A 13116-nucleotide genomic window follows, 5' to 3' on the forward strand; every position below is an offset into this window, starting at 1 on the left:
AGCTATAGTCAGTATTACATACTTCTTGCAGCCCGGCAAAAACTACTATCCTCTTATTCGCCTGCTCTGCTGAACGTTTCGCCGTTTATGCCTTGATTATTCATGTGAACTGCCGCTGCAGGGTGTACCACCGCACTTTTAACTGCATATAAAGCGCTGGAGGAAACACCCAGCGCAATCGAGCTTCATCAGCCGGTGCTATAGACGCTTTTAGAAATGGATTGTTGTATAGCGATAAGTTTCTATAAACTGAAAACATCCAGAAAACAATTTGGCGGAGCCGTTGTAAATGCTCTAGGAGAGGCTGATAGCGAATGAACAAAAACGCTGCGGGAGCAGACGGATGCGCTACCTGCATGGCGGCGTTCTGCAGGAGGAGGTACGTATCACGTCGGAAACATGACAGTACGCCGTTCATATTCGCAGTAAGCTGAACGTAGCGTTCGGCGATGTCTTGCCGAACGGAAGCACGGAAGCTACATGGTACTTACACGACTCGTGGGTATAGAACACCATGGTATTGACCCTTTTCGCGGAGCAGTTTGTTTTAGAGAAACGAGATGGCGCCCACGGCGGCGCGCCATACCCCTCCTCAGCGACCGCGCACGAATACGAAACCATTAGCGCTTCTACCTTGCTTCTGTGCGATCAGCTGTCGGAAATGCAACTGATTTTTCGCTAACGCACTGTGCTCCAATCATGCTAGATTGAATCATGTGGATTGAAGACGTGTGCAGTAATTGGCTGCAAAAAAATTGACTGGCATGTTCAGGAATGGAATGAATCTGTGTGGCCAAGTTCGCGGACCGCTGCTGCGCTGTGCGAACGTGTTACCGGCACTTCGAGATGTACGGCTTTCCTCGAGGATACAGAAATTTGCTGTTCCGCCAGCGTTGTATCGCTAACCTTCAAAGAAAGGGCTTCAGCCCCGGAACGTCGGCAAGAGTGAGTACCATTCGTTAAAGAATGACAAAGGAAGTAGCGCCGCTTCCTGTCATAGTAAGTTTCGCGCACGTTATCTATACACATCTGTCCCAAATGGCAGGAAAACTTACGCCCACTTTATCGCCGACGTATCAAGAATAAGTGAATGGGCGCACACTTGAATATATGCGCACTGTATCATCATCATCATCATCATCATCATCATCATCATCATCATCATCAGCCTATATTTATGTCCACTGCAGGACGAAGGCCTCTCCCTGCGATCTCCAATTACCCCTGTCTTGCGCTAGCGTATTCCAACTTGCGCCTGCAAATTTCCTAACTTCATCATCCCACCTGACTTTCTGCCGACCTCGACTGCGCTTCCCTTCTCTTGGTATCCATTCTGTAACCCTGATGGTCCACCGGTTATCCATCCTACGCATTACATGGCCTGCCCAGCTCCATTTCTTCCGCTTAATGTCAACTAGAATATCGGCTATCCCCGTTTGTTCTCTGATCCACACCGCTCTCTTCCTGTCTCTTAACGTTAGTCCTAAGATTTTTCGTTCCATCGCTCTTTGTGCGGTCCTTAACTTGTTCTCGAGCTTCTTTGTTAACCTCCAAGTTTCTGCCCCATATGTTAGCACCGGTAGAATGCAATGATTGTACACTTTTCTTTTCAACGACAGTGGTAAGCTCCCAGTCAGGATTTGGTAATGCCTGCCGTATGCACTCCAACCCAATTTTATTCTTCTGTAAATTTCTTTCTCGTGATCAGGGTCCCCTGTAGAACGCACTGTATACGCACAATAAATGACGGACTACACCTATGGCGCACGAATGGTCGAAGCTGAATGTTTCGTGACGGTCCACAAGAGTAAGCGAGTTACTAGCTGTAATATATATTTGCTACAAGGTATTACAATGTACAAAACAGCTGCGTTTCAAGCCTTATGCGCAGCAAGAACAAATCTATCGGAACTGAGCACACCCGCGATCGATTAGGCAGAAAATGATCAGATAGTGGCCGCACCGAGGAACTTCACTGAGTCAGAAACTGACAAGCCACTGCTTCAAAATATTTGCCGAATAAAGAACAAAGAGCAAAACACACTAATCCTGACTGAATTCATAATCGGAAAGCTTGGAATACATATTTAGCCCCGCTTTTAGAACAAGCACCATATACGCTGCTTGCGCCGTTTGTACATAGCTTAATCGGCTCCGAAAGCGCTTTTGCATGTTCTCTGAAGCTGTGATCAAAGCTTCGTGTCGTCCACCTAGTCACCGTCTACGATATCTCCCAAAACAGAGGTTTTCTAAGCCGCGCCGGTGTCATACACTTCCATTGTAAACAATGAGGCAACGGAGGCAGTTGAGGCAAGAAATGGACGCGTCACCACGTGATCAAACCTGGCAGCGCCCACGGGATCGCCGCGAAAAGGGTCAATATAGCATTAGTGCAGTGCAAGTTGACAGGTTTCTGCGACCGTTTATAGACTTGCTACGCATCATCAGCTGACGCAACTACTGCTCTTTCTCTCCCCGTATCTCTCTATCTTCGTCCTAAACCGGGCGTATGTCTGGTTGACCTCCCTGCATTTTCTATATATGTGTGTTCGTGTGCGTGCGTGTGTGTGATCAACACTTCATGAGCAATCGTTGCTTGAAAACAAATTCGGGGTTGCGTCTCTTATTGCTCAAGCGTATTCTTGTCGTTACTCCGCGAAGGCAGTCCAGAAAAGCGCGCTTGCATGGCTCTCCCAAGAGCGGCTGTTCGTATTGTGTGCGCAGCTCGACCCAGCTCGTGGCCTGCCATGGGTGAACGTTTAACATGAGGAGTTCCTCCTGGTGCCTGTGGATCTTGGTGGCCTTCCTGAGCGCGCCGAGCCCGCCCGGAGAGTGCCGCTATGTCTCCATCACTGACCCCAGCCAGCAGGAGAACTGCTACAAGAAGGGAGGTCAGTATGGCCGCGCACGGCGCTACTGCACTCTATAGTGCGAAACGTCGCGCACTGGATCGCATGGAGAGTGACTGCAGGGCGAGGATAACTACCATTAGCGTATGTGTTGCTCAGGAAAGGCCACTCTTTTCCCCCCCATATAAGAACTAGCTTTGAGGTGGTCAGTTGAGTTGAAACAAAAGCAGCTTAAACGATGGCCTGGAATGTGTTTTTAAAGCAACTTATACTGCAGTGTCAAGGTCATCTTGGTCATTTGCCATGCTCCAAGCTCAACTTTCACAATGGATGAAATCGGCATTTGACCATTTAAAGCACTTGACAGTCAAGATTTCTCATCGCCCGTGTAATCAAGAATCCGAATGGCTTCAGGCGTCGTGAAGACGAATCTATAGTATCAAACAACTTCAGGTACGGTTTAGTAACGGCTGCGTTCTCACGCTGGTCACGGGCATAGCCGGAAGTGGATCATTACCTTGTAGTGTGCGATACTTGACGAACGCACAGGAGGTGTGCCTTTATACCGCTGCCCTCCGTTACCTACGCAGCGTGATCGTTTGCTCCATGCTGAGCGCGAAAGAAGAAAAGAGCAACCATCATGTGGTCTTCTCCATTGTCATGTAGAACGTCACCACAGTGTGCTTGGTATTGCAGCTTTGCACACCGTAGTATGTGATCACCTGAATGCTCAGTGTCGGTCGCCCAGCTGTCGGACCTGCAAAATAATTTCTTGAAGTTGACCATTTTCAGAGGAGTTACAGTGATACAGCTTAAATGTTTGCATTTGCTTTCTATAGCAACTGGTCGACTTCGATTTCTGATGCGGACTTTCGTGTAGGGCGTATCTGCTGCGTTCAAGATGCAGTCTCTTGGAAGAAGACTGAATGAAGGTAGAGAAAATTCTTAGGCAGAACGAGAGTTCAGCTGGTGCACCTATACCATGTTCTATTTTTTTTTTTTGTTCGAACATTTTTTTAATCACCTGGAGCATATTGTGCCATTGACCCTGTTCAAGTGGGTTGCCTGAGGCGGCATGCGTTACTTGCACGATAAATCGCAATGTCCAGGTGGCTAATTAAAGAGATTCACTAATAAATTCTAATTATTAGATTTCTAGATTGAAATTGAGTACTAAGGGAAGCCATCTTTGCTTAGCATAAATCTTATGACTAGCGTCACTTATGAGATATCCGTTCCCAAAGTCTGCTAAAATATGCATTGGCGTTACAGTTAAGATCATCCCAAACTGCTTGAGGGACGCTATTGGCAAACCGTTAACTGGAGCGCCAGTATGGCCAGCCGTGGCCTAGTGGTAGGGCGCCCGCCTCGGCTGCGGGTTCGATTACGCTTGGGAAAGGAGCCTGCGCCCTAAATTCCACTCGAAACCCTCGTGAGCACAAAAAAGTGATGTTTGGGCCGCTCCCGTGGCGGAAATGTCCCATGTGGGGCTCCAAAGCACCTATTGAGGTGGGGACGCCTTCGGGTTGGAGACAAACACCCCTTTCTAAGCGTTCAGGTCTCATAATGGCCGAGACTGCAGGCCGGGAGCGCGCTTGTACCCAATTTATCGGTGGGTACCTGGCGGCAGCACTTGCCTTCCACAGCCGCGGCGGATGCTCTTTATCAAGGCCGTCTGTGGTTGGACAAACAGGCGCCCAGAGACAACTCGTAAATCTCTATTGGGCCCCTTTTTCGAGATGTGAATCCCCATGAGAGCCGAGCACTAGGCCAGGGGACATCCTTACCTACCCATTAGAAAAAACCGGTGGGTTCCCGGCGAGACCGGGATTTGAACTCGGTACCTCCCGCAGACGAGGCGGATGCTCTACCGCTAGGCCACCGCTGCGGTAGCCAGGTTTCCACGGTTGCCAGGTCCGAAGAGTATAAAGTAGTCAGGAAGCCTATAAAAGCAGGCATAAAAGTAGGCAGTTCACTGCAGCTTCTTAAAAAGTTGCCAAAAAGTCGTCAAGCTGCTGCAATGGGCAATCAGGTTAGGAAAAACATTGCTGAGGCCGATTATGAACGAGTCCTTTTGGAACGGCCCGGTTTAGCGCCCCCCGGTTTCGTTTAAAAGCCTGTATTACGATCTCTCGTCGCTCTGTTTTGCTGGAATGTGCAAATGACAAAATTCATTCAACAGGAACACGTTCTGGTTCAGTCCACGGAAAGTCTCCTTTGACTGTTGATTACTCAGACAACTACAAGGTTAAAACAGAAGCCTTATTACGGTTCCACAATGAAAATGAGTAAATACACAGGAGCACGTCGATATTTGCTTACAAAAACTGCTAGTAAAATATTTCCTCAAGGGATAAGGAATACCGACTATATGATATTCTCTTACAATATTGATATATGGCACGGTTATATTGACGACCGACTAAAAGTGGGCGAGAATTGTGCACACGACCAATTTGCTATGGTACTAGAGTTCAATGATGAATACTTGCGCTTACTTAATCAATCATTTGAGGAGGTATAACAAATCCCGAATAAGAATGCTGGCCCATCAGCCCAAACGTAAACCCTGAATCTTCAATATATTCGAAATTGCGTCGTCCTTTCTAAATACACGTGGTGATGTTCGTCGTAGTACGTTAAGTGTCACAAGAGGCGTTGTACAGTGAAATATACAATTCAATTATAATATTTGATCTTTTTTATTTGTTAGTTCTTACAGGAAACTGTTGTTTAAAGGTATTCATAAAGTAGCTAAGTAGCCAACCCGAAAACTTTCCCGCCACAAGCCTTCAAAAGTAGCCAATTTAACGCAAACTAGCTAAACCTGGCAATCCTGCAAAATCTCAGCACACTTTAAGGCCAGATATCTCGAAAGTGGTGTAACGTTACGATTTCTGCTATTCAAACATGGCTTCACAACTGTCCGGCTTCAATTTCACAGTTTCAACATGTGCTCTAAAGCAGATAATTATGAAGGTAGTTAGCCATCTGGGCATTGCGATTTGTCCCGCAAGTAACGTCTAGCTCTTTGTCACAGACGATTTTTAAAAGATCTGTTTCAACTACAAAAAACAGCGGGATGTTTGAATACCGTAGGTGCACGTGACGCGAAAAAAAAAAAAAGCCACTTGGGCTAATTTATGACGCTGCTTCTTTTCCTGTGGTAAACGTTTCTTGATCGCCTTACATCGTCTTTCATTTTGCGAGAGCGCACCATGCAGGTGTGTGACAGATTTTCTTTCAGCTCCTTGCTTTCGAAGGCACTACTCGCTGTACAAAAAAAAAAAGTATTTTACATTCAGTATCACGTGCCGTTAGATTCGTTAGCCAGCTAACAGTGTGGACTACTCTTTTGGTTTGACATCCAGCATGCTTAAGTGAATGACTCCCTCAAGAGGATCCCCTCCCCATGCATAAAGGAGAAAATTAAGAAGCTTTGCATGCAGCCGCCTTTTGCAAATTCCCACGTACGTACGATGTGCAGCAACGCACGAGATATTATAATACTGGCATAGATCATGCAAATTGAATTTCGCTAGTTCAACCCCGTCTTGACATGCAAAATCGGTTTGCGCGATGTGTTTGACATTACATTGGTGCTTTACGAGACTTGTGAAGGCGGTATAATTGAAACGTAGGTCGAATTCATAAATATCGCATCAGCGAAATCAACGTACTTTCCTACACCGTCCAGTGCCATAAGGCAAAGGAAATATTTATGACTTCCATTTAAATGGTTAGTTTTCTTTTGCTACCTGTGTCTTTGCTATAGCCTGGGAAAACGGTTAATGATGCAAAGGTTAATGAAGCATTTTTTTATTGCAAGATGAAGAGTTGCATAACTTACATGTTTAAGTATAAACTTACTATCTCTCTGCATTTTGTTCCTCACGGGCCATTTGGGTCAAGAAAGCAGCCCAAGTAACAAGACTAAGAGAAAAGAACTTAAGAACACTGGCAGCTGGCAGCGCCCACGTTGTCATTCTTTCCAATTCTTTCTGTTAGCTGCGCTGTTTCTTTGTCCTCAGCACTAAAAAGCAAGTCTTCCGACTAAACGCATAGCTATATCTTCCTGTGCCCCCGCTGGTGGGAAACACACACACAAAAAAAAACATCTTGAGTTGTCGAGATTCTCGCAAATTACAGGTGCCTCTTCCTTATGCAGTTGAACAGCCCGAGCCGGCACCCCGCATCATGTACGTCAACGGCCGTGCGCACAACATTGTCGTCGAGACGAGCCAGAGGCCCACGCACCGGCTGGTCACGCATATGTTCCATATTTTGGTTACCGAACTGCTGGGCTACCGGGACGTAGTCATCCGACCAACAAGCAGCATCGACCCAGAGTCTTCGCTGCAGCGGCTGACCGGATGCGTTGATCTCAAGTGAGCTTCCTGTGCGTTTGCGTTGCTCCATGTTGTGGCCGCGCTGTCGCGACGCACCCAAGGCGGTGTGGCAGCCGTTCCTTTCTTTTCCATTGCTTTGTGGACCGGCGGAATGACATTTTGGTGACATTTCATTGAAAGACGAACAATACGTAACTGGCGCGCAATTAAATTTCAGTAAAAGCAACATTTAAATTTTGGGCAATATTGAAGACCTCCCGGCAGTACCTATTTGTTCATTCCCGAACCCATTTGTTCATCACGTATACTGCAGATCGCAAGCTTTGTTGTTACTTCATTCACATGCGTCACATGCGGTCGTGATGGCGCATAGTAGCGCAGCTGCCATATATGTATAATCTGTCCTGCTGCATGTATTAGCAACTTGCCATACTAGTTTAGTAAAGGGAATCACTAACCTTTCAGTCCTGGTGGTGTCGTTTGACGCCATTATTGAAATTTCGCACAAAGAATAAGAACGAAATTGGAATCTTTTTTACTTAATTCAGCACTTAGTCAGGTTTAATTCAATTGCCAAGTAGCGAAGTTGTATGCGACAAGTAATGCTGTATTGTGCAGCAAATGTATAGTCCGGGAAAATCAAATGTAGCAATGGCACTAACGGCTTACATTTTAGGACGCTGTCGATGCCGCTTTTCTTGAACGTGGAGATCGATCATTTTATTTAACAATTAAATATGCTCAATAGCTACGGAAAAAGAAAAGGTTTAGTGGCAATTTAGCGGTAAATGCGAGAGAAATGCGTTAGCGTTGCGTCGCACCTCTCTGAGGTCCCTGATCTGTGATTGAAACGGTGTTCACAACACTGCGAAGTGTTGTGCAGGAGCTCCCTCGACACAGAGCAGACCAGAGCAGACCACCGTTAGTTGCACTAATGTATATATGTAATATACATGGTCCACCGGTTATCTGCCCTACGCATTAAATGGCCTGCCCAGCTCCATGAATTTCTCTTAATGTCAACTAGAGAGAGAGAGAGAGAGAGAGAGAGCGGGAGATATAAGGAAGGCAGGGATGTTAACCAGTCAAAAGTCCGGTTGGCTACCCTACGCTGGGGGAAGGAAGAAGGGGAAGAGAAAGAAGGGAGATATAGACGGGGGTATAAAGGTGTGCAGTATCGCCTATCCCCGCTTGCTCTCTGATCCACACCGCTCTCTTCCAGTCTATTAACGTTACGCCTAACATTTTTCGTTCCTTCGCTCTTTGCGCGGTCCTTAACTTGCTCCCGAGTTTCCCTGTCAACCTCTAAATTTCTGCCCCATATGTTAGCACCCGGTAGAAAGCAATGATTGTACGCTTTTCTTTTCAATGACAGTGGCAAGTTCCCAGTCAGGATTTGGTAACCGTAATGCCTGCCGTATGCACTCCAACCCATTTTTATTCTTCTGTAAATTTCCTTCTCGTGGTCAGAGTCGCCTGTGAGTAATTGACCCACATAAAGAGGCTGACTGGCGATCATGAATTCTTGTTCTCTTGCCAGGCTATTGAACATTACCTTTGTCTTCTACATATAGGTCTTCAACCCAACTCTTGAACTTTCTCGACGAAGGTCCTCAATCATTTGTTGAAATTCATCTCCAGTGTTGCTGAACAAGACAATGTCATCTGCAAACCGAAGGTTGTTAAAATATTAGCCGTTTATCCTCACTCATAAGCCTTCCCTGTCTAAGAGCTTCAATACTTCTTCTTCAACTGCGAAGCTTTGCTTTCGAGAAACCCGTATGAGTTTCCTTTGTAGGGTTGGGTGGATGTCTCATTTTCCCTTTAATTACTTCTCTCCACCTAGTGGATTTCCGATGAACTATGACGTCATTCACTGTACTCAATTAACATTTGTGTGCAGCTTTACCAACCAGATAGATATATCTGGTGTAGTTAGATATATGCGCGAGCCAGTGGGTCTTAATTTTTTTTTAAATAGACAGCTGCTCTCATGCCACTCAGAGCATGGATACAAATACTGGTATATGAAAGGAAAAATTGTAATCCACCCGTCTGTACCGCGAAGCTACAAGGGAAACTCTTACGGGTTTCTCAGAAAGAAAGCTTCGCAGTTGAGGAAAAAAATTTCTTGAACTGCGTTTTTATTCCTCCCCGTGCCGAGGATTGACGGCCCAGGCTCGCGAGTCGGAATCCAGCGAAAAAAATACTCCCAGGTTATGTGGGTGCTTGACTACTATATATATATATATGTGTGTGTGTGTGTGTGTGTGTGTGTGTGTGTGTGTGTGTGTGTGTGTGTGTGTGTGTGTGTGTGTGTGTGTGTGTGTGTGTGTGTGTGTGTGTGTGTGTGTGTGTGTGTGTGTGTGTGTGTGTGTGTGTGTGTGTGTGTGTGTGTGTGTGTGTGTGTGTGTGTGTGTGTGTGTGTCACCGTTGCATTTTACGGGACTCACACCTTTTCAGATAAGGCCATAGACGTTCCTTCTACTAGCAACGCGCGTCAGCTGTGCAGCACCACGAATTGTCGCTTTTGACTCTTGGATAACTTCACTAGCATTGCACTAAAATGGCCGATAACTGTGACATCCACGTGCCTTAGCAGACGGAGCGATTCGCTTTCCGCCGCACGATGTTCACGTGCTCCTAATCAGTGGTGGCTCGAGCCTGTCGGCATAAGGAGTACCCGAGCGTCCAATTTTCATCAAAACGTTTTAGTTTCAACGAATATACTTCACAGAAATTGCCTCCGTAACTTTCGAGGGTGCTGATTTTTTAGATAATCCCCGCACCCGGCACCGGAGTTGACGCAGCTGGAAGAAGCTCGCGGTGGCTTCTTATTCGTCGGACTAAGGGCCGGATTTCGCTCGTAATTGTTGTTCTGTGTACAAGTGCACACGTCCGTGTATGAAACGGTGTTCCAACGGATCGTTACCTTTTTATGAAGCGGGAGGTCAAGGAAATGTAAGTCGTGGCATGGGCAGTATACCGTAGGTGAACCGCAAGAACCTGAGGCTATTCCGGCACCCTCATTGCACCCGCGCCGGTCCCGTCCATGAGACAGGCAAAGGAGCATTTTTTTTTCTTCTCCGCGTGAATCGAGGTTTCAATCAATAATCACATGCTTTACCGAGCGTTATCACTTTCTTGCATTCGTCGTTCTGTGCGGCCTTCCAGTGATTGCAACGTCCCCAGTGACCACGTTCCTGAGACGATGATAAACCTGGAACTCTGGATGGGACCTTCTTTTGACATCAAACCATGGCTGCGAACAGATCGCATCACGGACATTGGTCCTCTGGGTCCTCTCGGACGGTGAGTTTGATGACCTTAAAGGTTTTGCAGCTGGGTCATTCCGCGCCGAACGTCCCAGACCCCAATAGTGACCATGGCTGATTCACTTGGGGAAAAAAATGTGCTTGTTTATGATTGTGTGAATAAGGCACCACGAAAGTATTTTTCAGGAAAAAAAATTGGGGAACAAAATTTACTCAAATTAAATTTCAAAATTTCATAAGCTGGAATGTCGGTGCGTATAATGAGCTTTCTGACGTATTTTTATCTGGAGGGCCTTAATGGTCAATTTAGGTCTGAACATCGTCAAAAAGTTATTTTAGGAAAATCGGAAGTATTTTTAAATGGTTAATTTCATTGTCTAACATTATTTTAGGAGAAACTATATCTACTGGAAAAAACGGTAAATAATTAATCTGGCTTAAACATTACAGATGTTTAAATGGAAAATGAGACATCCACCCAATCGTAGCAATTGCTACGAAAGATGCAAAGGTGCTTGTTTATGCAAAGATTTAATAAAAATGCACAATTTTTTTGCTTTCTTATTGAGCCAATTAAACGCGGAAAATTCATAAATGTGTTCACCTATGACTTCACGTGAAAGAACCACGCCAATAAAATATTCTAAAATAAGATTTGTCATGGTACCCAGTTTCACACTTGAGTTTAAAAAAGTTACCTCCGACCAACATTTGCTTCTTCAGGAAAACTGAAAGCGCGCTTACTTCAGCAAAAATAAAATTTTAGTGAAATATACTTTGGTGGAACCTCATTCACACAACAGCCAACTAGTCCAACTTTTTCTAAGCGAATCGGCGATGACCCCTTTTAGGGTATGGGACGTTTCGCGTGAATGGCCCAGTTGTATCTGAACTAAATGTGTGGCAGCGCTCCTCTCTTTGTTGCCGCAGCGCTTGGGGAAAGTGGCCTTGTACATCCGAATAGAAGTAACGTTTTCTAAACAGTTTGCCAAATTGCACATCATCGTAATTCAACCTTTTAAGTACGAGAAATACAGCTTGCAGTTTTAAGCCATCTGCACGTCCTCATCTTTTCCACGCTGTCTTCGCTAATTTTGACATTTATAGCATGCAGTCACAGTGGAAGTTGTATGCCAAATCATTATCGCCGCCTACGTGTTAGCGACTAAGCTTAGCGTTATGGCTGAAAGTAACAGGTTGGCATGTCGCTGCTGCGTTGTAGAAATGGAATGCAACATTCTTTGCCTCAGCTCTGGTGACAGTGTGTGCGACTAATAACTGCCTTCGTAAAATATTTTTATTGCACTGCAGGGCGTCTAATATGAACGATCCATTGAATCTAGGGTAATTCAGTCTCCCGTACAGCGTGCTCTTCCCAGTAGCATGTGCCTATTGGTTGACACCACAATGAGCACCGTGCTTCGCGGTTCGTTCTCAGGTATGGCTGGTATGTGTCGAAGCAAACGGCCCAAGAATTCTGGAGCAAGTACAACATGGTGCTTGACCATTGGCGCTCGTACCGCTCGGCCAACATGACGTCCCAGCTGGACCTGCTCCACGACGACAAGCTACAGGATCATCTGTCCAGAGGCGGCTACCTCTGCAACTTCACTGGCTGCCGCAACGGCGTCTATCGGTCTCCGTTGTGCGACCCGCTCAGGGATGGCCGGGGAGTGCCTTGCGCCACGCTCATCGCAGACTTCCCAGGTGAGTTCGCCCCAGCGCCGAGTATAGATTGCCCACATATATGCGCGAATCGCGTCAGTCGTCCTCACGTTTGCGTGAACACGGCAAAAGCAGGTCGAGTGAGCTTGTCGGCTTGCAGCCTGCCTCTCGGGCTGAGCGAGCGTCGAGTCGTGCTGAGTCATCCTGCACGCAGTAATATGACTCAACAAGCTTTGCTGCTTGTTCATGTTGGTTCATGGTATATAGTAAAATTAAAAGAGCGCGAAACAAGGACATGGACAAGACCGAACAACACAAGCGCTCGTGTTGTTCAGTCTTGTTAGTGTCCTTTTTTTTTTTTGCTCTCTTTTAATTTTGCTATATATAGTATGACTCGGCACGGCCCGCTTTACAAGGTTTGTGCACATTTTCCGGGGCCTGGTCACCAGTTAGCGTCCGGCAACAAAGGACCAGATGCTATTTTCTCGCCTCGTCGCAAACTGCGTGCTTCTGACTCGACCCGCTTGCGTCGGATTCGTATGCAAACTATTGTGGTTCCCGCCGCCCTGACTCGACAGCAGTGTTCTTCAGAAATGATTGCACATGTTCTTCTAGGCGGGTCACATTTGGTTGATTCTGTGCTTCGAAATGCAATCTTCACTACGCTTAACTAATGGCACGGTTAAGCAGTGAAAGTGCGAGCTGGCGAATCGCCATGGCCTGTCCTGCGCACGATGTGTCGATGATGCGTTCGAATAGCGCAGGGTAGCTTGTACGGTGTGTAACGATTTACAGCGCATAAATGAGACCACTGTTGCCCAAACAAAAAAATTATGAAGGCACATCACATGGTTGCGTGCAAGTGGTAGCGGAGAAAGCGTTCTTTTATCGGTTCAGTCTGTAGCAATGCATTGAGCTCTACACCTCGTAAACCGGTTTCTCACAACATGCACATGAGACTGATTCAAAAGTGTGCCT

The 13116-nt window shown here is 46.2% G+C and overlaps 1 protein-coding gene across 5 annotated transcripts in view; it reads left to right on the forward strand.

Moving 5' to 3' along the window:
* Positions 1-13116, forward strand: part of LOC119431076 (uncharacterized) — a 140921-nt gene that overhangs the window by 109682 nt on the left and 18123 nt on the right. For all 5 annotated transcript variants that reach the window (XM_049670144.1, XM_049670139.1, XM_049670138.1 and 2 more), the window contains exons 2-5: positions 2725-2891; positions 7018-7237; positions 10373-10510; positions 11912-12180. In XM_049670144.1, coding sequence (XP_049526101.1) covers positions 2765-2891; positions 7018-7237; positions 10373-10510; positions 11912-12180 — 754 coding nt within the window. In that variant the 5' untranslated portion in view covers positions 2725-2764. The remainder of the gene's footprint in view (positions 1-2724; positions 2892-7017; positions 7238-10372; positions 10511-11911; positions 12181-13116) is intronic.

The sequence above is a fragment of the Dermacentor silvarum genome, chromosome 1, assembly GCF_013339745.2.
Source record: "Dermacentor silvarum isolate Dsil-2018 chromosome 1, BIME_Dsil_1.4, whole genome shotgun sequence".
Taxonomy (NCBI): Eukaryota; Metazoa; Arthropoda; class Arachnida; order Ixodida; family Ixodidae; genus Dermacentor; species Dermacentor silvarum.